At 45.0% G+C, this 26,880-nt stretch overlaps 2 protein-coding genes across 2 annotated transcripts in view; both read right to left on the bottom strand.

The window, feature by feature from the left end:
* Positions 1–513: 513 nt before the first annotated feature.
* On the bottom strand, positions 514–2,708 carry IER5 (immediate early response 5). Its single transcript, XM_072733251.1, has one exon. The coding sequence runs from the start codon at positions 2,487–2,489 to the stop codon at positions 1,497–1,499; it is 993 nt and encodes a 330-aa protein (XP_072589352.1). The 5' UTR covers positions 2,490–2,708; the 3' UTR covers positions 514–1,496.
* Positions 2,547–26,880, bottom strand: part of LOC112921705 (major histocompatibility complex class I-related gene protein) — a 34,114-nt gene continuing 9,780 nt past the window's right edge. Inside the window, 2 exon segments of the mRNA XM_072733741.1 lie at positions 2,547–3,012; positions 4,991–5,015. Coding sequence (XP_072589842.1) covers positions 2,547–3,012; positions 4,991–5,015 — 491 coding nt within the window.

A 26,880-nucleotide genomic window follows, 5' to 3' on the forward strand; every position in this document is an offset into this window, starting at 1 on the left:
AAATTCCATCCTGACATCCACTGGACTGCAGAGGTGGATCTAACTGGGCAAGTTAGTCTCATTAAGCCTCCCTCTCCTGTCATTTTTTTTTTTTCTTCAACAACAAAAGCTGAAAGATGACCCATGTTATACAGTTTAACAGGGTAATAAAAGGAAGCTTTTGTGATAACATTTTTGCATTTGGGAAGGGCTTCAAAAGTTAGCACTAAAGTTGTTTAATATCAGACACCGTCAGTTTGGGCTGTAGAAAATCATATTGGGCTAAACTGACTTTAGGAAAGGCAGTTGTAGTGACAGGTTTCAAGAAACTAGCTGGGCACTGATATTAGTATCTAACAGCTATCCTCCCATCTAGGGGAGAAACCTTAAACGTGTCTCTCTTGCTACTTAGTGAAGCCAGCAAACAATGTCCCCAGTCTGTGCTCGACTGATATTAAGAACCACACTTGACCACAGTTCCCCTCCTCCCACTTCTCTCCCAATCCAGACAGGTGATTACAGACAAGGAGGCAATTAAGTTGCTTCAAAATATTTAATACGTGTTAGACACGTAAAGTTACATTTTTATACAAAAATCAATACAACGGAGGAGAAAATACTGTACAAAAACCTTGTCAGCTCCCCCAACCTTTATACAACAAAGACTGGAGTCACCGTATCTACAAAACCATAAGGTCTTTCCACTTAGGGCTTCTGTCTGTAAACTTTGTTTCATTAAACACTTTTTAAAAGCACTGTGTAGTAGTTCTGATCTAGAGCTTTTAAAAATATATCTATTCTCTATAAACTCCATATTTCCAAGCTCGAACTCTTCTGTGAAGTTCATCAAGCTTTTTTTTTTTTTTTCCCTGTGGGGAAGACAAGGGCCGCTCATATTATTCCCTTTTCCCAGAGTAATCACAGGGTATAAACGTTTTTCGGTGATAGAAGGGGGGGGGGGGGGGAGAAATAATACAAGTCTCTACCCCAGACTAAATCCCTCTAGTCTTAGGAAATCCTGTGAGGAAATGCCACTCCTGGCACTGGTGCGGTGCTAGCTTTCATGTGAGGGGTGTGTGTAAAGTCCCTTCCTCCCCCGAGTACGAAAGGGGAACTCCCCAGCCCCGGCCCCCCGCGCCGCTTCCTTCTCGGTGCTGCCGGCAGAGGAAAGTCCCTGTCTGCCCCCAATCTCCTAAGCCCTGGGAAAGGGGGGATGCATTCCAGAAGGACAGAATAGTCTTAATTCAACAAGACACACGTACGTACACAGACATAACACTACACAAAAGTGAACGATCGTCCTCTTCCGACAAGCCTCACGCCCCCAGGTCCCCGGAGGCGACGGCGGGGAGGCTCGGCCCAGCAGGGCCGCCGAGCCCAGGGGCGAGTCCGTGCTGCCCGGCAGCGCCCACAGTCTCCGCCGCGCGCCCGGCGCCTACGGTCCCGCGGCCGCCCTCGCAGCCTCACGTCGGGGCCACCCCGCGGCTCAGCCTCCTCCCCAAGGGGGCGCCGGGGGCTCAGAAGGCCACGATGGCTGTGCTCCAAGGGTTAATGTCTCTCAGCACCGGCTTATCGCAGCAGATCTGCCCGGGCTCCGCGGCTTCCGGACCGCTCTCCTCTCCCTCGGCTTCCTCGCGGCCGCCCCCGGGGCTTTTCCGCAACAGTCCCGAGAAGCTGGAACCGAAGATGCTAATGAGGTTAGCCACGTTACCGGTCTCCATCTCCTCCTCCTCCGCCGCCGCCGCCGCCGCCCCGCCCGGCTGCTCCTCCGAGTTCCGGCGGGGCTTCTTCAGCGGGCTGGAGCCGGACGCCGGGCCGCCCGCGGGGCCGCCACCCACGCCCGCCGCGCCTCGCTTCCGGGGGCCGACGGCGGGCGGCGCTGGGGGCTCGTCCTCGGCGGGCCGCGGCGCGCAGCAGGCCAGTCGGGGGCACGCGCCCGGCGCCCCGGGCCTGTCCTCCGCTCCCGGCGGGCAGCCGCACTGGCGGCGCGCCCCCCGGGGCCCCTCGGGGAAGCCGTCCGAGCCTCCGGCGGGGCCCGCGGCTCCTCCCTCCGCCGCCTCGCGCGCTCCCTCCACGCGGCGCCAGGCAGCTTCCGCCGCCTCCACCTCTCCGCCCCGAGGAGCGTCCCCGGCGCCCGTGACGGGGGCCGCGGGGCGCTCCGGCTGCGGCTGCGGCTGCGGCTCGGGCTCGGGCCAGGCGGCTCGGGCGGCCGGCGGCGGCGGCGGCGGCTCCCCCCAGCCCGCGGGCGGCCCGGCCGCCGGCTCCCCGGGCTGCTGCTGCTGCTGCTGCTGCGGCGACGGCGGCGGCGGCGGCACCGCCGGGCTCCCCGCGGGGCCGGCCAGGTAGAGGCCCGGGCACGGGTCACTCAGGTAGACCTGGCGGGCGCTGCGCAGCACCAGCGAGACCAGCAGGTTCTTGTGCAGCTTGATGCCGCCGCGCTGGACCCGCGAGTTGTAGATCTTGCCCAGGGAGATGCTGACGATGCGGTGCGCCTCCAGCTTGAACTCCATCGCGCCTCCCGTCCGCAGGGCTGGCGCCGAGGCGAGGGGCGGGGGGCGCTCCCCGGCTCACGTTCGCAAGCGGACCGGGGACGGGAGGCGTCCGCGAGTCCGGTCCGCGGCGGGACCGTCGATACTCGAAGGCTGGAGAGAGAACGACTCCGGTGCCGGGTGCCGGGTGCCGTGCGCCGTGCTCCCGGCCGCCGCCGACGGCCGCCCGCTCCCAGCTTCGGTCGCTAACTGGGGGCGGCCGGACGCCCGGCGCCTTATATAGGCCGCTCGACCGCCAATCGCGAAGGGCCGCCAACCGTTCCGGGGCCGGCCGGCGCGCCCTCGTGCGCCGCGCGCGGCCAATCGGAGGCCGAGGAGGGGCGCCTGGGCTATTCGAACGTTAGTCCCGCGGAGCAGGCTCTTAAAGGGGGCGACGGCGCGCGGCGGCGGCCGGGCGGGTCGGGGCTTGCGCTCCGCGGGCGGGTGCCGGGCGCGTCCGCAGTGAGGTTTGCTGCCGGGACCCGAGCGCGCTGAACCGCTCGAACTTTCAGCCCCGGATAATAACCAGCAGGACCGCGTTTAGCAGATGCTGATTTCGGATGAGGGCCTGGCCTTCCTAGAGGCTCGACACACTCTTGGCATCTTGTCAGTTCTAACCCCGAAGAAAAAAAAAGAGGGGGGCGGGAGGGGGTGGCTTCTAAAATTTCCTAAGTTTTCGGCTGCTTCTTAACGAATGGTGTTGACTGGGTACGACATTACCGGTTCTCTACCAAAGCCATCCTGGGTCACTTTGCTCTCTAGATTCTAGAACGAACAGGCTTGTCACATAGGTTGCAATGAAAGGTGGTACAGGTTCTCCCCAAGGATTTTTCTTCAACGTAAGGACTGACCAGTTCACCCTTGGAAGAATCTAGCGAGTTCTAAAAATACAAGTAGAGAAGTCCTGTGTTCCCATCATGATGTCATAATTTTATTTTGTGTCAAGGTAAAAATATAAGGGGAAGAGTGTTCCAGACTTTTCTGGTCAGTCAACAACTTAGTCCATCTACTGATCCTTAGTATGTGGCATTAGGGCAGAATCACAACAGGGTTGTCCAGAGTCCTTGGATTGGGCTCCTGGAGAGTCTGAGTTAGGCCACCCAAGCTCCACCCAAGCTCCACCGCAGACCTCTGCTCGATGATTCTGGGCAAAGAACCTCAGGACACTTTCACTTCTCTCCAGCTTTATTTTTTTTTTTTTTAAGATTTTATTTATTCATGAGAGACACAGAGAGAGAGGGGAAGAGACACAGGCACAGGGAGAAGAAGCGGGCTCCATGCAGGGAGCCCAACGTGGGACTCTATCCCGGGTCTCCGGGATCACGCCCTGTGCTGAAGGCGGCACTAAACCCCTGAGCCACCCCGGGTTGCCTGCTTCTCCAGCTTTAAAAGGGAGAAGTCACATACACACCTGCTCTATTACGCAAATTAAGTGACAACTCTCACCGTCCATAGATAAATGGATAAAGATGTGACACACACACAATGGAATATTATTCGGCCATTAAAACAATGAAATCTTGCCATTTGCAATGACATGGACGCAGCTAGGGAATGTAATGCTAATCAAAATAAATGAGAGAAAGATTTATTATTTCATACCATATGATTTCACTAATATGTGGAATTTAAGAAACAAAACAAAGCAAAAAGACAAACCAAGAAACAGACTCTTAACTATAGAGAACAAAGTGATGGTTGCCAGAGTGGGGGATGGGTCATGATCTCAGGGTCATATTCTCAAGGTTCTGGGATTCATCCCACCTCCCCGCTCAGCAGGTAGTCAGCTTCTCCCTCTCCCTCTGCCCCTCCCCTACTCCTCATCTGCATACACACTCTCTCAAATAAATATTTTTTTTTAAAAAAGGAGGGCATTTGTTGTGATAAGTACCAGGTGATGGATGCAAGTGTTGAATACCTATATTGTACACCTGAAACTAACGTATGTTGACTATACTGGAATTAAAATTTTTTTAAATGACGACTCTCAGTCACAATCTGAATCCTGAGACTAAGCATAGTTTTCTGGGAATCCAGGTGCAATAGTTGGCCTGATCCTGCACCAGGGTTTGGCCAAGGGGGATATTTGGTTAGGAGAAATAGTGAAAAGTGGGCCTGATAATAGGCCAATTCACAGTCAAGAGGCCTCCAAAGGATGTGATGACTCAGTAACATTACCTATGCTACAACTTATTAATGGTAATTGAGACATCAAGCTCTGAGACCCAGAGTTCCTCCCCTCTAGGAATTTTCAGCTTGCATAAAGGAGATAAAATAGTAACATGAATAATTACAAAAACAAGCCACATATTTTGAGTAATAGCATGAAAATTTTTTCATCTATTTTCTCTCTCTCTCTCTCTGAGAGTTATTAATCACTATAAAACACTGATTAAGAGTACAGACTTTGAAGGGAAGCTTCCTGAGTTGGAATCCCAGCTCGATTTTTTACTTACTGTGTGACCTTTCGAAAGTTATTTTACCTCTCTGTGCCTTCATCTTTTCCATCTGAAAATAGAGATAATGACAGTCACCACCTCTTAGAGTTTTTGTGAGGATAAAACAAGGTAACGCATGTGAAGCTCTTAGAACAGCCTGGCATATAAGAAGCTATCAGTATATGTTAGGAAATATGGCATTAGGTGAAGCTGACCCATGTGAGCTGGGAATTTCACCAACTGCCCTGCATTCATTGCCCCTCAGCACTGCTCTTGTCACTTGCTCCTGTTATGTCAAGCCTCTCTCAAATTGTGCTGTCATCGAAGGCAGGAGCTCATCTCATATTTGTAGCCAGAGGATAATGAGAATATTTAACAAATGTGCAACACAGGCACTAACCACCAGAACAGTGTCCTGGAGGCCCTTGCGGTGCCAGGGTATAGGGCAGATTCCTGCAGGAGAGGCCGAGTCACCAGCAAGGGGTGCACTCAGGGGCCGGGTGCAGAGATCCTGCCAACTGGCATGAAACCATTTCAGTATTTTAACAACTGGCGTGGCCATACCAGTGTATACAGAGTGATTATGCACTTAGCTTGACGGATTTCTAATAATGATATTGTCTATCATGACACTGTGCTACTTTCCAGTCATTACTTATCATCCTTATAAAGTTCTGCAAGCAGATCAGGAAGCTAGGACTCTGAAAGGTCAAGTAATTTCCCCTAAGTCACTCAGCTACAGGTGGAGAAGGTGAGATTTAACTCCAAACCCACAGAAGTAAAGCTTGAGTGCCAAGTTCTGGGACCAGGTTACCTTGTCTCACCTCTTACTTGCTGTGGGACCTTTGGAAAGTTATGTCACATCTAAGTGAAATGAGAAAGTCATGCCTTAGTTTTGTGACATGAGCAAGTTATTCAACCTGTCTGTGCCTCGGTCGCCTACTGTGTAAAATGGAAATAACAATACCTAAGGGGCTGAGTACAGCTCCCGGCACTATCTAAAGCACTTACTAAGTCTATTTACTGTTACTGTTCTTATTATACTAATGACCATATTAGTCCCGGGCACATAGTTAGCACTTGTTGAATGGTACATGTTTTTTCTACAACTCCATGTAATAGCTGCTCAGGAAATGATTACTGACTTGAAACTGAGCATGATCATTACAATCATCAGGACTTCCTCTAATCCTGAGACACCAAAATGGGACCTTGAGAATTCATCTCTTATGCTCAGCAAGCTTTACTTCCACCTACCAAAAGAGAGCTCCAGAACAACTTCTCCTAAGCTTTAGAAAGCAGGTAACTGAGTTCGAATTTGCCATTATCAATCGTTGAGACACTCAGTTAAAAAAAAAAAAAGTGGTAGTAGGATGAGAAAAACTAGTGGTATAATATATAAGGACAGAGGAAGCAACTGCTCTTCAGAGAAGTGGCCAGGGTGTGTCCATGGAGACTGTCCATCCCTCCACCCCCATCCTCTCCTCTGGACACACCCAAGCAGGTTAGCATGCACCTCTTTCCACTCGGGTCTTCTCTGGGCTCTGACTGGAGGATTCCTCTAAGAGCAGAGCATGCGTGCCCACTGCTGTTGACTTTATTTCTTACATGACAAATTGAAGGCTAAGGATTCCTATCAGATGATGATAGAGCTTATATTGTATTAAATTAAGTCTAGTCTGTATAAGAACAATGCAAACATGCTAAATGGCTAGCTCTGTGAAAAGTAACCAGGAGTGAGAAGATGTGGGTGAAATAAGGTCTTTGCACGGAGCCCACCTTGCAATGCTGGGACACTTGGAAATTGTTGGGGTCACAGTTGCTTATGTAAGGGAATAATAATTTATATGAAATCCTGAGTTTTTTAGGGAAAAGCTCTACAAAAATACATTATTAGCGCTTTATGTAGGCATTACCCTTCTTGCTTTTCTGAGGACAAAACCACTCTATTTAGCTAGCTAGCTAGAGAAAGAGAGAGAGAGAATCTTAAGCTGAGTGTAGAGCCTCACTCGGGGCTCAATCTCACAACCCTGAGATCATAACCTGGGCCGAAATCAAGAGTCAGATGCTTAACTGACTGAGTCACCCAAAGTCACTTTTTAATTCAGCTTTTTCTCTCCTACTCGTCTAGCATATTTTACTTTTTTTTTTCTCTCTCTTTTGGCTTCTTGACTACTATAGAATTTATTTAATTTCAAATAACATTTGACCAGGAGTGGGCACCAAAATCTGCCTTTTTCTCCTCCTCCCCATTTCCTTTCCTAAACTAGCCCTCCTTCTTGTCCTAAATTTTATACCTTGGCTCAGAGAAACTTAGGTTATTTTTATAATTATCTTTGTCATACCTTGCCTCCTTTACTACTCCTAAAGAACTGATTCCTCCATGAATAGAGTACTCAAATTCATTAAAATGAACCCTACCAGCCTCTCAAGCCACAGAATGAGAAGCCACCACCATATAAAACCCTAGGCTTGCACTGTTCAATATAGTAGCCTAGGGCCAATGGGGCTAAGATGATTGAGGAACTGAATTTTCAATTTGTTTTACTTCAAATCTAAAAACTGAAACAGAATAAAATCCTTTTTTTGAAACCCAACTTTATGATGTAACATTTTTGAAGATTGAAAATTTAGCATCCAAATTAATGCTGCAATTGTAAAATATAGCAGATTTCAAAGGCTTAGTATCAAAAAGAGAACATAAAATGTCTCATTCATATTTTTAGAATGGTTACATGTTAAAATGACAAAATTTTGGACATATCATCTTAAATAAAATACACTATTAAAATTAATGTGACCTGTTTCTTTTTACATGTGTGGCTCAAATTATATTTCTATTGGGCAACAGTGCTCTAATGGTAATAAAGGGATAGGGTGGTGTGGACATATAAATATGCATGAACATATTGTGAGCAATTAACAAATGTCCTTGATTGGAGAAAAGGGAAAGGAGAGGGCAGATAAAATAAAAAGGAAGTAAACCATAAGACACTTACATAGTTGCTAAAACACTTAAGTTTCTGAGGAAATCTAAGAAAAAGGTAAAAAAGAGAGCCAATCAGCCAGACAAAAGTCTTTCTAGAACCGAGAAGTAGCCACACAGGTAGACTAGCACAATTTTACTTATCTGATTGTGAGAACACAGAAATTATCACAGTATAATTTAAAAATTCAATATTATTTTCAAATTCAAAATATTTTAAAATTTCAAATATTTAAATACTATTTTAAAATTCAATATTTTCATATTTGATATTATTTAAAATTCAAATTTTCAAATATTTTAAAATTCAAACTGAAAATTCTTTAAAAATTCACATTACCTAAAATCACAATATCATTGTAAAATTCACAATATTTAAAAATACAAACATATAAATAAATTTCAGAAATTTACTTGGATACCATCATGCTCGTGCATTGTTAGAAAGCATTTATCCTTTTCAAATTCTGACGTCCACCTGGAAGCTGCAGGACCATTTGTTTTCAATGTGCCATTTTCCCGCACAAAAATCTTCAGTGGCTCCCCATGACCTTTATGGCAAAAATCCAACCCTCTGGCCTGGTCTCCAGAGTATCACACAATACACTGTCAAAGACAAACAGCCCAGAATGGTGAATAGAGCCTGGCTTCTCACCAGCTGTGCATGGCCTTTCTCTTATAAAATTTGGGCGTTGAACTGAATCAGTGGCCCTCAAACTATGGCTGTGCAGTAGAATCACCTGCAGAGCCTTTAAATATGGAGCTGCCTGGACCTCACCACATATGACTGAGATTGAAAACTCTGGGGTGAGATCCAGGCACTGGAATTTTTAAAAACTCCATTGGTGATTACAATGTGCAGTCATGTTTGAGAACCAACAGACAAGATGATTGTTTTAGGATCATTGCAGGTCTAGAATTCTGTGATTTTATTGATCCAGGCAAACCATTTCAACCTTTCTAGTACCCTGAGCAACATAAACCTGCCCCATCTCTTTCCCAGCTTGACAAGTCTAATTAAAAGTATATATCTATCGTCTACTTCCTCCACAGAATGCCCTCTCCTTTCCTGCCCAAATTCTGCACCACGACTTCCTCCAGGAAACCTTCATGCACTGGTGTTTACAGTGTGCTCACTTGAACACACATACTCTAATAGTCATCAGTTACTTACAACCACTTGTTATCTATGATAACCTTTGTTCTTTTGTGCTTTATTTACTTGCATAGTATTTATTTAACTTTTGTGTGGATATTCCTCATTTCCCAATAACATTCAAGTGCTGGGAGATGCTACATTATACTTTCTTTGCCTCCTGCCTCCTCTGCACCAAGAAGCTTGAATATAGCTATGTATATATAGAGAGATAAACAACTAATTGATCAACAAGTTATTCATGGGCTCCCAAAATCTGAGGTTAACTTATTCAAACACAGCCAACCGGAGGGCAAAAAAAGAGAGTACTCTCTATATATTACTCTAGTGGCATATTAACCAAACTATCACATTATATATCTTATTTATCCCAGCTCATTATTATTCATGACCCTAAGCTCCACAATTTCCCTATAAAAGCTATCTTTTCACATACAATAAGTTGATTTTGATAGTTTGCTTTTCCTGCCATGCTATTTACAAATGTGTGGTTTTATTAATGAGAAAGTAATTGCTTGCCTACTCTGTTCTGATTAAACATTTATTACGGATTAATGACGTCCTGAAAACCCCCGCTGGGTATCAGCACCTCCTTTAGGGGCAACCTATATATCTTCAGCCAGTAAGAAAGTCTTGCCTCTTCTCCCCACTCCCGTTCTAATCTCTGTAGCTAATAGCACGAATTCTAATTCATAGTCAAGCCCATTTCAGATCAACACAGCTGATCTAAATGCTAACATGAATGCTCATTCAGTTTGAAAACCCCAAATCACTAACCCATCTCATGTTCATTTTGACTAAGCAAATTCTGAGTAAGTATTTATACAGACACATCCTGCAGTGTAAAAGGAAGTTTCAGATCTGCTGTCTAACCAGGAGCTGGTGTGTGGATTAGCAGATTTATGTTTATAAAGCAGTCTGAGCTCTTTTGAGGAAAAATGATTTTAAAATCGGCAGCACGCTCATATCCTTCCCTGCATCATTATAACTTACAAAGTTCTCTGAGTCCAACTCCTCTCTTAATAAAAAGATCATTCCTTTTGGCACTCCCTGAAAAATATCAAAAGGTCACTGTGGGGGAGGCAGGGAAAGGTGTCCTTTGAAAGTCAGGTAGGACTAGGATCCTGCCATTTGGAGAACTGGTGAAAGAAGAAAAACTAGTCGCAAAAAATGTTTTGGGGCATTGCCCTTTTAAGAAGCGTAAGCATTTGGTTCCCAGTCTTTTTTATCCCGGTTCCCTCGCAGGCTGACGTAATGCTTAGGAAGTTTCAGAGTCACGTGGGGGCTCCTGAGGTCAGAGTCCGGGGGACCCTTTTCTGCGCCTGGGTCTTTTTCTGTTTGATTTTGAATTTGTCCACGCGGTGTTGGAATGAGTGCGTGTGAGCGTGGATGTTCCGATCAGTGTGCCTGGGTAGGATTGTTTTCCAGCGTGTCAGTGGGGGTTGGGGCGGGGAGGGGGGAATCTGCTCAATTTTGGCCGCAGTGGTTTGAATAAATGCAGATCCGGTCCCAAAGGAGGGCAAGAGCTCCTGAAGCCTTTTCCGTTAAGGCAGGAGGCTTTATATTTGTTTTGGGGTTGGGGGTGGGTTGGTTTGTTTTGAGGCTTATAAATGAAATTTAAACTACTTTGATTGGTCCTCGGGCCAATATTTGTTTGTGGGTTTCCAATTGGGTAGAAGAATTAGGTTTATTTTTTTAAAATATTAGGTTGTGCCTGTGCTCTAAAGGAAAAGCTTTTTTATCCCCCTCCATCTCACAGATGCGAGGGGAAAATAGAATGAAGGGAAAGGGTATGACTCCTCTCTCTCTCTCTCTCTCTCTCTCTTTTCGTGAGATCTAACTAGACTAGAAGGATTTGACAAACAATTAACAATCCTCCCCACTCAGCTGCTGTTTCCCAAAATAGCATCTCCTTGGCTGCTAGGGTAGATGGAGGCCTTAAGGGGAGGAAGACACAAAGGTGCCCTCTTTTTAAAGCCTGCATCTCTGTGAGATCTTGAAGGCAGAGGGGGAAACCCAGGGGATTAAATTAGCAGGCAGCCCAGACTCCACCTGGAAGGGAGATAGATAATAGGCTTTTAAGACAGGAAACAGCTTGTGCTCCAAAATAATAATTTTCAAAAGCAACACATGATAGATGCCGAGATTTTCTACATCCTCCCCCCTCCCACCCCCCCGCCTGTGCCCGGGTTCATAATTTCATAATTTCCCCCAGTTCAATAATTAAAGCCAAATCGCCCTTTAAGATGCAGTTCAGCGAATGAGTCAGGTCTTCTGGTATTCCTGCAAGTCTGCTCCACCTCGCCCCCATATTTGGAAGGACTGTTCCAGCCAGCCCTCTGAACTGGGCTCCCTGTTGCAGAAACTGCCCAAGGCCAGGTCTGGGGAGATCTGATTGGGGTCATGTTGCTCTTTTTCCCCTTTTTCTTCTTCTTCCTTCTCTGTCTTGTCCTCTTACATTCTTATTTCTTTTTCCCCTTTTCTGCTCCCACAGCCTGCCATTTTTACCTCTCCCTCTTCCTTTTCTCTGAAAGCCTGCCTCTCACACTCCCACATGTCAATTTGCTCTGCCAGCCCAGGCTCTCTGGGGTCCTGAAATGTCTCCTGTCATGAGTAGGGATGTGGTTGGGAAGGAAAAGCACACGATGCGCTAAACAAAAGGAACAGACCAGCAACATGCCTTCAAGAAGGTGGGAAGCTTGAAGATAAAGGAGGAAGACAGAGAAATTGAAGGAACCAATATGCCCTCAAAGAATTAAAAGGGTTTACGTATTAAATTGCATTCTAGATTTTGCTGGTTTTAAAATTTCCTGTAAAACATACCTAGAGGGAATTCAAGCAGCTATCAAAAACAAACCTGTTGGTGAATTAACTCACAATCAACCTTGGCTGCTAGAAACCATGGGCTTGGTCCATTTTGCATTCTGTACATGCTTCCAGTCTAACAGTGACATTTTAGTTCAGGGTCTGTTCATAAGACCACGCGCCTCTGAACTGGTACCTCCCTGAGGATAGTGGGCAGTCTCCAGTGTAGACTCTCAGTATTTAGCACAGCGCATGGTCTAGAAGGAGGCCCTCCAATGTTGGAAGGACTCTTGGAGTGTGTTGGGGTAAGTGGATGGACGGTAGTAGAGCAAAACACCTGGAATGCTCATAAATTTTCTCTTTTTCTCCTGATATTCCAGAAAAGGGAGTCGATGATTGGCAAACTTCCTTCTGACAGACAAAATAGAGAAGTAATATGACATCAAATATCCTCTTCAACACAACACTGGACATGGCACACACAGGGTTACACTCAGCCCACCTTTGCTGAATTAATGATTAAGAGGAGAAACATAGCTCTTCTCCCTTGAGGAAGAGGTTTCCAGGAAAGAGAATGGAGGAGCAGTATATAGCAATTCCAATATAAAGCATTTTAGGCATATCTTCCCAACCTTGGCTCTATGAAGTAATCTTAAGAAACAACCTCATGATGAGAAGGGGTGTTTTGGAGACCATAGAAGGGCTTCTTAAGGAAAGAGGACTGGGAGTATATATATGTGCTGTGCTATTTCCAAAGGACCCTCTTTCAAAAGTATTTGTGGCTGACTCAAATGTTAAACATTTGGATCTAGGGATACTTACATTCTTTTTACTTTGGTGAGGACTCTGCATGATAGAGGGAAAGCAGTTCTGGAAGCAAGGTCAACACCAGAACGGTAGGCAAAATAGGATACTTACAGCCCAGAAAGCACGGCTTCTGCTGGGACTCAAACTGGGGTGCCAGAAAGGCATGGATAATGCTCAGCAAGTATGTGACAACGCAGGTACATAACCAATATTTAGTATCACAATGAGATGGCTCACTCTGGGATTTGGCAATCAGCTAGCTTGAGGCCATTCATTTATCCAACTCCTCCCCCATTCCCCAAAGCCCTTCAGCCCCCCACCCCCCAACGAAAACAACAAAAAGCACAGAAGAGCTGAGATTGACAGAGGCCAGGAGCTTTACCAAATTCTGAACACAGAATATGCCTGGGAGGTATTAGAAAGGGTAGTTAATTGGTTGGCTCCTGAACGTGTTAATCCTGAGCAAAGCTGTGTTACTACCTCATTAGCACATTAATTCTACTGACTATTCTCTGCAGTCCTGTATCACTTAATATCCTGGGCATTTCTGGAGGTTGTTTTACAAAATCAAGTTGTATTGACTAGAATTGCAAACTAAGACTCTTGGCTCAAAAGCTCTTATTCAGGAACATTTTAGAGTAAGAAAAGATAAGGTTGTAAATATGTGCCTGAAATACCGAGCCTGGTTCTTTCTTCTCTGCTCAAAAAACCCGTGGTTGGTCTGGGCATCATCATGGTTCCTCGCTGCTCTTGTGAAGCAAGCACACAGTGAGAGGTGAGCAGCTGGGCTGGAAGTGGTCTGTGGGCCCAGGGAAGGATTAGATGCCCCCCCACCTCCACAAACCCATGACTGCTCTCTCAAAGGATACCACATTTATCCCAGCCACTAGCCAGTTGGGTGACCATGTGCAAGCCATGGTACTTCATGGTCCTTGGGATCCTAATCTGTGAAATGATGAGGGTCATCTAAGGTCCCTTCTAGGTCCAATGCTCTTGGAAAAGAAGAGTGAGAAAAACATTGAGCAGCCCCACTTTATTTGCCACAGTAGTGACAGAAGAGGAATATTTAAAGGAAAAAGGGGTTGAGATGTTTCCTAAATGTTTCTGGGTTTATTAAAACCCCTACAGTTCAGGTTCTAAACCAACAAAATATAAGAGGACAGAAGAGCCATCATAATCTTCAAGTTAACATAAAAAAAAAAAAAGAATTATTCAATTTCATGTAGCAAACATTCACTAATTGTCTGCTATGTGCCAGGTATTATATATAAGGCCCTGGGAACACCAGGAGGAGTATGGCCCCATCCAGCCACGCCTTCATGCAGTTCACCTCCTTACAGGGAAGACAGGCAGGTGAGAATAGGGAGTCATCTATAACAGAAATCATCATCACAATAGAGTCGTCATCATCATTAATAGAATGTCACCAGGATCAGTCCTACAATAGGACTATGTGCAAGGACAAGGGTGGGATCAAAGGGGGCATGGTGACTCTCCTGTAATGCAGGTCATGGAGGCAAGGTGGGAGCTGGGGGCTGAGGCTCTTGGTGTCAGAGAAAGAGGCTTGAACTACCTTTTCTTCTAGTTGCAGAAGTGAATTATGTACAAAAAAATGGGAGTGGGTTGGGGAGCTCCAGTCACCAGCCAGTCCTTAATAAAGTAGCATCTGCCCTGGAAGCACGATTGGCACCACATTTGTGTGGTTCAATGAGTTGTCTCTAGAACCTAGGACAGTAGCTGGCACATAGTGTAGTCACAAAATAATTGTTGAATAAATAAATACATTAGGGGTGCCCGGCTGGCTCAGTCAGTAGAACATGCAACTTTTTTTTTTTTTAATTTTTATTTATTTATGATAGTTGCACACAGAGAGAGAGAGAGAGGCAGAGACACAACACAGGCAGGGGTGCAGGCTCCATGCACCGGGAGCCCGACGTGGGATTCGATCCCTGGTCTCCAGGATCGCGCCCTGGGCCAAAGGCAGGCGCCAAACCGCTGGGCCACCCAGGGATCCCCAGAACATGCAACTTTTGGTCATGAGTGTGAGCCCCCTGTTGGGCATAGAGTTTACTTAATAATAATAAAACAATACTTTCAATTTCTGTTCATTTTATTCCCAAGAACCTTTTTGACTAGTTCAGATAGCTACACAGTATTATCACAGAAGCCAAGGAAGGAGCTTTCAACAGTGAAAGCACCTTTGGTGATGTTTAGATCACGTCAGATATTGCGGAATGGAAAAGTGAAATTAGACCAAGAAGTAGATTGGACCGTTGGGAGTTTCCAGTGACTTCCCCAGCAACAGCCTGACTGGAGGGGTAGTGACATATACAAGTCCTTCTGCAGAGCAGGAAGAGGGACAAGGAAGTGAGGAGTGGAGACAGCTCGCCCATAGCTTGTTCATACAAGAACTCTGTGAAGATAAGGGAAGGTCTTAGGAGAGACAGACATCCAGGAACTTGGGAGGGTTTCTGAATCCAGGGAAAGGTCAAGAGTAGTAGAGGACCTAACCAATGTTAAGTTCCCATAGTAGTATGTCACCCTTCTGACAACCCTGAGGAAACTGGAGTTTGGAATTGGTTTTTTAAAAACTTGCTTAAGGGGTGCCTGGGTGACTCAGTTGGTTAAGCGTCCAACTTGGGCTCAGGTCGTGATCTCGGGGGCCCTGGGATTGCTCTGCACTCAGCAGGGAGTCTTTACACGATAGCTAAGACCCAAACTGGGATTCCTTCTGCCTCTCCCTCTCACTGCTTGTGCTCTCTCTCAAATAAAAAAAAAAAAAATCTTAAAAAAAAAGTGCTTAGGATCCCACAGCTAGTAAATGAAGGAGGTGGTATTCAAACCCTTATCAGGCTGGCTATGAAATCTCTGCTCTTTTCTCTATACATCTGCATCAGTCTAGGAAGCTTAAGCTGTAGCAGGGAGAGGGATAATTGGGGGAGAAAGTCTTGAGAGGTCAGTAAAGGAAGGAATCTAGAGCCTTGGTGGGGGACCAGCCCAGAATAAAGTAGAATACCTCCACCGAGGCCAAAGGGAAGAAGGTGAGGGGGAGATGGCTTGCGGGCCACATGTGGCTGGGGGGCTAAGGAGCCTCTGAGAATGTCGGCTTTCTCTGTGAATTGGGAGGCAAATGGGGTGAGGTCAAGCAGGGAGCCTGAAGAAGCGAAGAAAGTCTAGAATAAGTGTTGTAGACAAAAATGACCAAAGTTACATTTACAGATACATGCCAAGTGAGTTGAGATTATGGCTGTCTTGCCTAACCGAATACATGGATAAATTCCATGAGGAACTGTCCTTAAGGAAATAAACAGTTAGCTGGAGTTTACGCATTAGATTGGCCAGTATAGTCACAGTGGGAAGGATTAGTCATTCCCCTTGGGTCACTAAGAGCCCCAGAAAATGGGTGATTTTCCTATAGACGCAGGCGCAGCTCTGACCTTTTAGGAAACAGTTACTGCAAGGAAACCCACTCAAGAACCCAACGATCAGATGGTTGAAGGGTAGTTGGTCTTAAATGTGGTCCTCCTGCCTGTGCAAAAAGAAACTTAAAGTTCAAATCGTCTTGAGCTGCTCACCACCAAGTGATGAGATTTTTGGTCACATAGGCAGGTGATGCTAACCTCAGATGGGAGGCATCTTCAAATTATGAAAGACAGCAGCAAGATCCAGGCACCAAATGCCTTGCACTTTTTCTTCTATGGGGTTTTAAAGCAGTGGAAATGCTCCCAATACTCCCCAAAGGAATTACTTTTAATGTAATCAAATTACCAAATTCTAATAATACAGACTTTTCTGATTACTCCACTGTTAATGGGTCCCTTAACTATCTTAATTTATAGTCTACTGATTGCAAACTAAATGGGATTCTTCGAAAAAAGAGTATTTGGGTAGTTATTGTCATAATAGGTACTGATCACTTTAACAAGCTAAAACTGTCAATTCCACTATTTGGCTAATCTCTACATGGAACTAGTTTCATGTAAGCCAGATCATTGTATATTAACTGAACCAAGTAGCTGCACTGTCCTTCAATCTTTAAAAGATACTGTGTTATGAAATAATTATAAATTCACAGGAAAGTACGAAGATAGTACAGAGATTCCATGTACTCTCACCAAATTTTCTCCATGGTTATACCTTGTATCATGATATACTACCAAAACCAAGAAGCTGAGACAATATATGTATATTATTCTTTTTTTTTTTCAAGATTTATTTATTTGACAGAGAGAGATAGAGAGAGCACAAACAGGAGGAGTGGGAAGCACAGGGAGAGGGAGAAGCATGCTCCCCTTGGAGTAGAGAGCCCAAATAGGGCTCGATCCCGGGACTCTGAGATCATGACCTGAGCCCAAGGCAGCCCTTTAACTGACTAAGCCACCCAGATGCCCCATATATGTGTATTGTTCTATCTCATTCATTCACATTCATTCATTTTATGTCATTTTATCCACGCGTGTAGATCCGTATAACCACTACTGCAATCAAAGATACAGGACTACCAGCACAGCAAAAATCCGTCATGCTACCTCTTTATTGTCACGCCTTCCCCTCTCTGTGCAACCAGCCCTAACCCTGGCAACCACCAACCTGTTGTCCATGTCCATCTCTATAATTTTGTCATTTTTTGAGAATGTTATAGAATTATGCAGTATAAATTATATAGTATGTGACTTTTGAGATTGGCTTTTTTCACTCAGCATAATGCCCTTGAGATTTACCTAAATTGTTGCATATATACATAGTTCATTCCTTTTTTATTGCTGACTAGTATTCCATAGCATGGATGTACCATTGTTTAACAATTCATTTATGGAGGACACTTTTGTTTCCAAATTCAGGCTATTATTCATAAAGCTGCTATGAACACTGTGTATAGTTTTTTTATGTGGACATAAATTTTCATTCATCTGGGGTAAGTTGCCGGGAGTGCAGTTGCCAGATAAGCATATCTTTAGTTTTTCAAAAATGGCCAAATAATTTTCCAGAGTACTTGTACCATTCTATGTTCCCACCAACAATGGGTGAGTGATCCAGTTTCTCCACACCCTTTCCAGCATTTGGTATTGTCACTACGTTTTTGTTTTAGCTGCTCTCATAGATGTGTAGTTTTGATTTGCATTTCCCTAATGACTAATGATGTTGAACATATTTATGTAAACACCTGAGGTTTATAATTGGTTTCAGAGTTTCTTTTGGCAAACCATTTTACTCCCTCCAAGCCTCAATATTCTCATTTGTAAAATAAAAGAATTTATCTATATAACCCTCCAACTCTACAATTCTGTGCACCACTGACTCTACCCTGGGTGAGCTTGTTTGCAAGGTAAGGAGCTTTTAATTTTCTCTTTGTGCCTCCCCTGTTCCTATCTGCCATGCATTGACAAGTAACGAGTGTTATCCATGGCCTTCATTGACAACCCCCTGCGTGCTTCATTTGGCCCTACGGACCTCATTCAGCGTTATCAAAAGCTAAGCATAAAGATTCACACTTTCACAAATTTATAAGGGACTTTATTAGTTTTCTGACTCATTGTAAGGATGTTTTCAGTTTGTTCCCATGGTTCATTATAGAACATGATTTTGCATAGCTTATACAATTTTCATGATGCGTTGCTTGAGTGCCTCGTGTGCGCAGATAGGGTGGTGTAAGGGAAAGAGCACAAGCTGTATGTGGAGAAGGACTTGATTTTGAATCATGCCTTTGCCACTTAGTAACTGACCTTGTAAAGAATCATAACTCATCTGAACTTCAGCAAAATGGACATAACACCTGTTGCCAAAGCTGCTACGAAACACAGAGATCATATATGCAAAGTGCCCAGTTCACAGTTAGCATTCGATGAATGGCTGCTCTGATTATGTGGGGCGGGAGGAGTCCCTCCTGGACAAAGAGAGATGCAGCACATGGCATGCTCTCTGCTCTGTGCCTTAACAAACTCACACATCTCATTCGGTTCCTACCACAACACTGGGAGCCAGGCATTAAACAATTTAATATCACCCTGATTTTAAGTGAAGGAGATGGAATTCAAACTGTGTTTTGTTTTGTTTTTTCTCCACATGAGCAAACCGTGTTCTTAAGCAGTTAAGCTGGAAGCTAGCGAGGGTCTAGCTGGAGTGATATGCTGTGTAGAAACACGTAAATACCAACACAGGGTAGCAAGTGTCAGTGGAGTGGCAGAGCCAAAAAGCATTTAGGAGTTTAGAGAGGGAGTTAATTCTGAGGATTGACGGGTTGGGGAATGGGGGAGGCAAAAGGAAACTAACGGATTAGAACTTACTCTTCGTCACCAGACATCTCTGAGTTCCTAGATGTCACAGTCACAACCGCCTGTTGGCCCTGGAAGCCCAGCACAGCTGCTTCAGGGAGGGAGATAGCTCTTGGCTCTTCCAATCCATCCCTCTTTCCCTCCTCCCCTTCATTAATGGAATATTGATATGCAGGCCCTGCTATTTCACTCTAAAGTTTTATCCAACCTGTATTGTTCAGCATGACCATAAAGAGTCACTGTCAAGGTTGTATTTCTTCTATTAACATAAAGCCTAGGGTCTATGTTATAGAAATTCATTCTAGATTAACTTCTCCAAAATCCTTTTCTGTGATGTGAGCTTAAATTGCTTATAAGCGTTATGTCTGAGCCATTTCTGCACTTGCTAATTTTTAAAATGTCACTGGACTCCATTGTGTGTATAGTCTGGTTCCTAGTAGGCATTGTGGGAATTCTTTTAGTCTGTATGCATATATATTGAGTGCCTACCATGTGCCGGGTACTGGTGTCTCAGGCCTCATAGGACATACATTCTATGAATAGCTGATTAACTTATGAAGGCCATAAGGATTTAACTTGAATGTCAATATCCATGGCAGATTATTGGTAAGAAATTAGAGTTAATAAAATTCGTGGCTTTCATGAAAATACAGCGTATGCAGTGCCACGCAGATAAACTGCTAATTTCTTTTGGCAGGGGACAATCCATGAACATTACATCATGGGGGCTATAAACAAGTCATCCTGTGGAATGATTTCAAATCTGTGAAGCTGGGCAAGTTTACAGATCTTTGAAATTTGATCTCAATTTCAGTTGCAAGGGCCTAAATTGGGTTAGAGTAGCTTGCCTTCCTCTTCAACCCTCCTTGATCCTCAGGGATCAATAACTAATTCAGTCTTTTAAAAGTAAGGTGGAAGGTAGCCCAAGTACTCAGCCTCTGGGGGTTGCATCTGGTTTGGCAACTTCCTGTCATGTGTAATGCACAGACCATGTATTTGTAGCCATTTTGTGAGTAATATGCAGAACACATGCTTGTAGGTCTTTTAAAGTGCATCAAGGGGTTGTATTTTAGCAGCTGGTGGGGTCCAAATGTTTTACTTTTTATATTTCAACCTTTCAAATTCCCCAGGAGTTGTCACCTTTTAGAGTTTGCATATCCTCGGTGTGTTCCCACAATTCCCTATTTATGCCACTGTCGCATTGCTCAGAAAAAAAAAAAAAAAAAATAGAGCTTTTACTCAGTGCAGATAACCGATCCACCTTAGAATCCCTACTGATACCTCAAAAGGGAAAAAAAGCAAAGACTGCCTGAGCTTGGGGTGAATGTCTCATTTCTCCCTTGGTTTCACTTCCTTTCCATTTGAGTGGCTTCCCATTTCGTCTGTAGCCTCCTGTTCCCTGAATGTATTTTCCATTTGAGAAGCTGTTTTTCTCCTTGGTTGTCTCCACTCTCCGGCCTATGTTTTGCTCCTTCAGAGGTCTGGCTGCTGCCACGGGACTCGCCTCAGCCCCAGTCCGGGCTTGCCAGGGCTCCAGGCCAACCCAGCTCTCCGGCTGCCACTCCACCATTCTTCAGCTCCAACTGTCCAGCTCCAACCGACTCAGAACCTTCTGGTCTCAAACATTCTCTCACACCCCACCCCCACCCAGGACAAATGCAGAAGTTCCTGCTGGGTTCAGCTACTTGGAAGGGAGGAAAGAGGAAAGGGAAAGTCATACGTGAGTGGTTCTGTTCAGAAAGAGCCCTTTCACGTACACGTTTCCCAGGTCACTGAGATGAATTGATGAAATTTGTATTTCAAGAACTTTCGTTAACTAAATATCCATGTAACAACACAAAGAAAATTCAGATTATGTACAGCTCAACTGGTCTGAAGAATAAAATTTGTATATTAGGTTTCAGATTTGGGGGCCTCCAGGATGGCTGGGGATTTATTTCTCGGCACCCCTAGTCAGAGCCTTCAAGAAAAACCGTGCCTTGTGGAAGAACCTCTGAATTCCATTTTTGTCCCTGACATGAGTGTGGGGAGGAGGATGTGTAAGTTAGAATGTTTGGGATCACTCATCTCACAGACAAGGCAATAACACGATGAAGTATTAAATAAAGAATGTTAATGCTGCTAAAACCTTTGAAGAACTCGGGCAAGCCTTTGGAGTGTTCATTCTGGGGCCCCTGGAATGTCACACCCTCTTGGGTGGGATATTTCCCCTCTGTGACTTCAGTTGTAAGATGACACTGTTCTTTTGTGCCAGTATATGAGGACTAGCTAATTAAAATACTGTACTGGTTCATTCTAGAAGCATTCACTGAGTCGCTAATACATACAAGGCATTGTGCAAACAGACTGTGTGATATGACATAAAATTTTAAAAATAGATTGCCATAAATAAACTCCATGATAGGATTATGTAAAACCTTTTGGATAATTTTAGCCATTCTGATTATACAAACAGGGCTTCTAGTTCTACTGTTTTGAATGAACTGACCTATTTTTTTCTACCATCACTCTTCCCTTCCAAAGCAATAAATATCTGAGTCTACAGCCATTTTCCACCTATTTTCTAATGGTATGACCAGAGCTGCCATGGAAGGTTGAGCCCTGGACAAGAATACCCCACCAAGAGGGCAAATAGGATAGAAATCCGCTCTATATGTTCTGCTGGGCTAAGCCATGACCTGGCCTGGGTCAGTGTCTACCAGAGAAAAAAACAATTGTACTAATTTTCGTGAATGTCCTATATGGGTTGGCTGTGGCCCTGCTCATGTCCTTAGTTGGTTCATGAGCTAGAAATAGAATATAGGGGCAGAGTTTGCTGAGTTTATAGTTTATCAAAAAAAGATTTACAATAAAGATACATTTGATGATGTAGATGGTATTTCTCTTGCTATGTGATAAGTCACTCATATAAGCTGCGTATTTGCTGAGGTGTTTGTTTGTTTGTTTGTTTTTACTCACCCAAGCAAACGTGGGAAAGCAAGAAGGAAACTTATTGAAGAAGGAAGCCACAGTGAAAGCTTTGGTGCATTCCCCCAGAGCAACAGTTGGAGTATGTGTGTGGGTGGGTGTTCCTCCTCAGCAGGGGGGTCCCCATGCTCTGAATGTCTCCAGAAATCTTATGTCCAGGGGAGTCTAGGGTCCTGGGGTCTGAACTCATATTTAACTTACTGAAAGATATAAGCGTCCCCCTCTGGTAAAACGAGACCTTCGTACCATTAATCAAAGATGGCAGGCAACAGAAGCCTCTGGCTCAAGAGGAGAAGCTGTTGGGCAAGTGCACCAATGAGCAACTCCTTTCACCATTAAGATACCAAGAACACCTTTCCTAGTCCGGCAGGGGTTGGGTGGTAAGCCTTATAGAGAGAAGAAAAGTAAGTAGAATGATTTGAAAAGTTACTGTTCCTCAAATTTCTCCAGAACAATCCAAACTTCCACCAGATTCATTTGACTTAACTCTTCATGGAGAGTTAAGGTAAGATACACTGCTAGTCAATCTCATTACAGGATGAATTCATCTCATTGCTTTATTTTCCTAACTGCTAGCTGATATGCTAGAGCAAAAGGAACTTTGCTGCACTGATGGAATCCCACAGAGGTTTGATAAGGGTGTGCTATGGGTTGAATTGCGTCCATCCAAAAATTCATGTTTAAGTCCTAACCCCTAGTACTTATGAATATGACCTTATTTGGAAACATAGTTGTTGCAAATATAAATTAGTTAAGATGAGGTCACACTGGAGTAGCATAGACTCCTAATCCAGTATGACTGGTGTCCTTATTAAAAAAGAGAAATTCAAACACAGAGATACACACACACACATAGAATACCATGTGAAGATTGAAGTTATACAGTCCCAAGCCAAGGAACTACTGGAAGCTAGGAGAGAAGCCTGGAACAATTCTTTCCCTGGTGCCTTCAGAGGGAGCATGGCCTTGCCAACACCTTGATTTTGGACAAATTTCTGTTGTTTTAGAAGCCATCCCGTTTGCCTTACAATGTCATGGCAACCCTAAGAAACCAATACAGGGTGGAATGGGGAGAGGATGGTAGGGCATGGTGCTTGTGATAAATTGTATCTTTCCAAAGGTGACCACAGTATCTCCTCTACATTTGTTCTTTTTTTTTTTTTTTTTAAGATTTATTTATTTTTTTCACGAAGACACAGAGAGAGAGGCAGAGACACAGGCAGAGGGAGAGTTGGACTTTCTTCTGGATCCTGGGATCACTCCCTGAGCTGAAGGCAGACACTCAACCACTGAACCACCCAGGTGTCCTTCCATATGTTCTTCTTATGTGACTTTAACAATCTTCCCATTGAGTGTTGGGGTCTATGTCCCCTCCCTTTGAAACTGAGTAACTTTCTTGACTTAGAGAATGGCAGAAGTCACACTATGTGACTCCCAAGGCTAGGTCATGGAACTACTATGCACCTCTACCTTGATCTCTTGGGTTACTCACTGAGGGAAGCTGCCATGAGCCGACTTGCTGCCCTGAGGCCACCATGCTGTGAGGAAGCCCAATCTCATCTATACAGAAACCACATGAAGAGTCCCTGAGTCTACCAGGAGCAAGAGATGCCGTCCCCTGCCCCCAGCTCCTCCAGTCCTGCATGACTTCAATTCTAGCCAATATTTGACTATAGGCCCAAGCTGGAAAAGCCTAGCCAAGCCCTACCTAAACTCCTGACTCATACAGACTATACAAGATAATAAAATGATTGCTGCTGTTTCAAGCCACTAGAGTTGGGATTTGTTACACAGCCTGCAGGGTTTGGGGCAACCAGAAGCCAAAAGGACAGCAGAGAAAAACAGCCAAGTGGGAAAGGGCGATGCAGAGATGTCCCAGAGAGATAAAAGGCTAAAATATGGCAAATGTCCAAAGAAAGAGAGGTAGTGAAGGCATTTCAGAAAGGGTGGTAAGGGACTCTTTCTCAGTCAAGTGGAAAACACCCGGGCTAGGAGACTTGCCCTCCCTTCTAGCACCGCTGCTTGCTGAGTCTTTGAGCAAGTGCCTCTTCCTCCCTGGAGAAAGCTCTGTGAACTGATAAATTGTGTGTGAAAGGAGGAGCTAAAGTGGGGCGCCTGGGTGGCTCAGTCAGTTCAGCAATTAAGTGTCGACCTTTGGCTCAGGTCATGATCCCAGGGCCCCCCCCACCCATTGGGCTCCCTGAACAGCGGGGAGTCTGCTTCTCCCTCTGCCCCTCCCACCCTGCTCATGCACTCGCTTGCTCTCTCTCTCATGCTCCCTCTCTGAAATAAATAAATATTTTTTAAATTTTATTTATTTATTTTATTCTAGTTCAATTTGCTAACATATAGCATAACACCCAGTGCTCATCCCATCAAGTGCCCCCTCAGTGCCCATCACCCAGTCACCCCAACCCCCCCACCCACCCACCCCTTCCACTACCCCTTGTTCATTTCCCAGAGTTAGGTGTCTCTCCTGCTTTGTCACCCTTTTTTTTTTTTTTTTAAAGGAGGAGCTAAAAAGCTAAAAAGCAAGAATGTCTCCCCTTTCCCAATTCTGGGGCCACCAAGCACTCTTCTGATCCTGATTGGTTGTTCTCACGTAGACTCCGCTGCCAGAAAATGTGCTGACCAGCTGAGACAAATATCTGACCCATTTGGCAAATGTGTTTCTCACAGTAAATTAATCCATGGGCCTTGGTGTTGATGCGCTCATCTGATCAGCGCATGGGGACACTTGACCTGCACCTGTGAAGAAAAAGCCCCCAGACGTGGGTGATCAAAATAAGATGTGACCACGCTGAGGGACCCTGCCAGACAGTGATCACCCACCTCCCTAGTGGAGGATGATTCCTTATGGCCGCAACTGCACAAACAGGCTCAGGCCAAAAATAGACAGAAAAGGGAAAACCAAGCATCTCCTCAGAAATAAGGGAAGGCTCAGAAGAACTCAGAAATAGTGGGAGCAAGAAGAGGGAGGCCAGCCCTCTGACAGGACAGCTCAGGACCCCTGTGGCAGAGCAGTCTGGCCCGGGAAAACCTTGCCTGACCTTCACACCGCTCGCCAAGCTGCTTTCCTTCCCTCCCTGTTGCACTGCCATGGAAACCAACTACATCTTGGTCTGTATGCGCTTAAAAAGAAAACAGATAATAGATGGAGCAGAGGAAGAAGTAGGGTGACAAGGAGGGAGGAGGACAGAGGGAGGGAGGGGAGGAAGAGGAGGACAAGGAAGGACGAGGGAAGAGGAGGAGGTGACAAGAGTCGAGCTGATTTCTCGTCCAGTGTCCTTAACCCAAATATTAAGTAAAGACAACCCAAAGTCCAAACATGATTCTGGTGACAGCACAGTTTGTTGGGTTTGGTATTTAGATTATGTCATCAAATATTTCATAGATTCCACTTACTGAGCATCTGTCATTAGCAAACATGACTTAATAAAGCCATTTCGGGTCTATAATTATTAAGAAATAATGAAATTTTGAATAACTAATAAAACAAAGGTTACAAATGTTAGGTATTGGGCAGCCTGGGTGGCTTAGTGGTTTGGCTCCTGCCTTCAGCCTGGGCGTGATCCTGGAGACCCGGGATTGAGTCCCACGTCGGGCTCCCTGCATGGGGCCTGTTTCTCCCTCTGCCTGTGTCTCTGCCTCTCTGTGTGTGTGTCTCTCATCAATAAATAAATAAAATCTTTTTTAAAAATGTGAGGTATTATTTAAAAGCACCCCTTTATATTACATTTATAGGACTCTTAAATTAGAAAATGCCCAAAGGAGAAACAGAAATGCAGGAAGCACATTATAGGAGGTCTTATCGCCACATCTTTGACCTTGCCTCTGCCTCTTCCTCTTTATCCATTTGGACATTTTCATTTTGTGTGAAGTACAGGGTAAAGCCGTGGGGGCACAAGGAGGTTTTGATCATTCAGACCTCTGAGGAGACCACGCAGTAGGAGAGACAAGACGTTTACATAGGTGTATCACCTGTATCACTGACATGTCCAACCAGAAATATATTAAGTCCTGACTAGTTTAATTGTGAGAAACCATTCCCAAAATAAAGCTGCTCTCTTCACAGTGCAGCACTGCTCAGAAAATGGCATAGAAACTTCCCATGGCAACCCTAAAAACAAAATAAGCGGGCACAGTGGTACTCTTCTGCAGTTCAGCTGGCACCAGAAGAGAAGCATCCAGTAGGAGCTTCATCCTTGGAAGTAGGTGGGTGCAGTAAAGCAAGAAGTAGCCCTGGCAGGTGGGTTTTTTAAGGCATGGCACACTGAGAATGTCTTTCCGTGTGGTTGTGATATTAAAGCCAGAGAGCAAATGTCATGATCAAGGAGAGAAAAGGTCAAGCCTGAGGTACATGTTCAGAGCCAGTTGTCAAAGCTGGGGCCACTGAAGTAAGTATCAGGGCTAAGGTGTGTGGTCAGACAGGGTCAGATGAATGTAGCTGATGGCAATCCTAGGATCAGCAATCTGGCGGGATAAGACATAAAGAGTGGTGAGAATTTTAGGGGAGTAAGGAGGATCGAGTGGATATTCATTCCCCCTGTGAGGCTTTTATTTATTCCCAGGGGCGCCTGGATGTCTCAGTCAGTTAAGCATGTGCCTTAGGCTCAGGTCATGATCCCAGGGTCCTGGGATGGAGCCCCGCATGTGGCTCGCTGCTCAGGGGGAGTCTACTTCTCCCTCTGCTCCACCCCCCCATCCCGCTCATGCTTATGCCCTCTCTCTCCCTTTGAAAAAAAAAAAAAAAAAAAAAAAGAACAAGCATATGTATAAAGGTGAGTCAGGGCCATCTACAAGAAGCCAATAGAGGAAGAATTGAAGCCCGTCCTGAGATTGAGACATACTTTGATTACTGCATTAAAGATTGCAATTGGGTCCAGGTCACCGTAGTGCCACCGAGGGTGGTAAAATGTCTGATAATTAGTGTTCTTACTTT

The sequence above is a fragment of the Vulpes vulpes genome, chromosome 13 (genome assembly GCF_048418805.1).
Source record: "Vulpes vulpes isolate BD-2025 chromosome 13, VulVul3, whole genome shotgun sequence".
Lineage (NCBI taxonomy): Eukaryota > Metazoa > Chordata > Mammalia > Carnivora > Canidae > Vulpes > Vulpes vulpes.

What these genes read in the sequence shown, in the direction of transcription:
- IER5 (XM_072733251.1), bottom strand. Translation starts at nt 2,489, where the DNA reads ATGGAGTTCAAGCTGGAGGCGCACCGCATCGTCAGCATCTCCCTGGGC.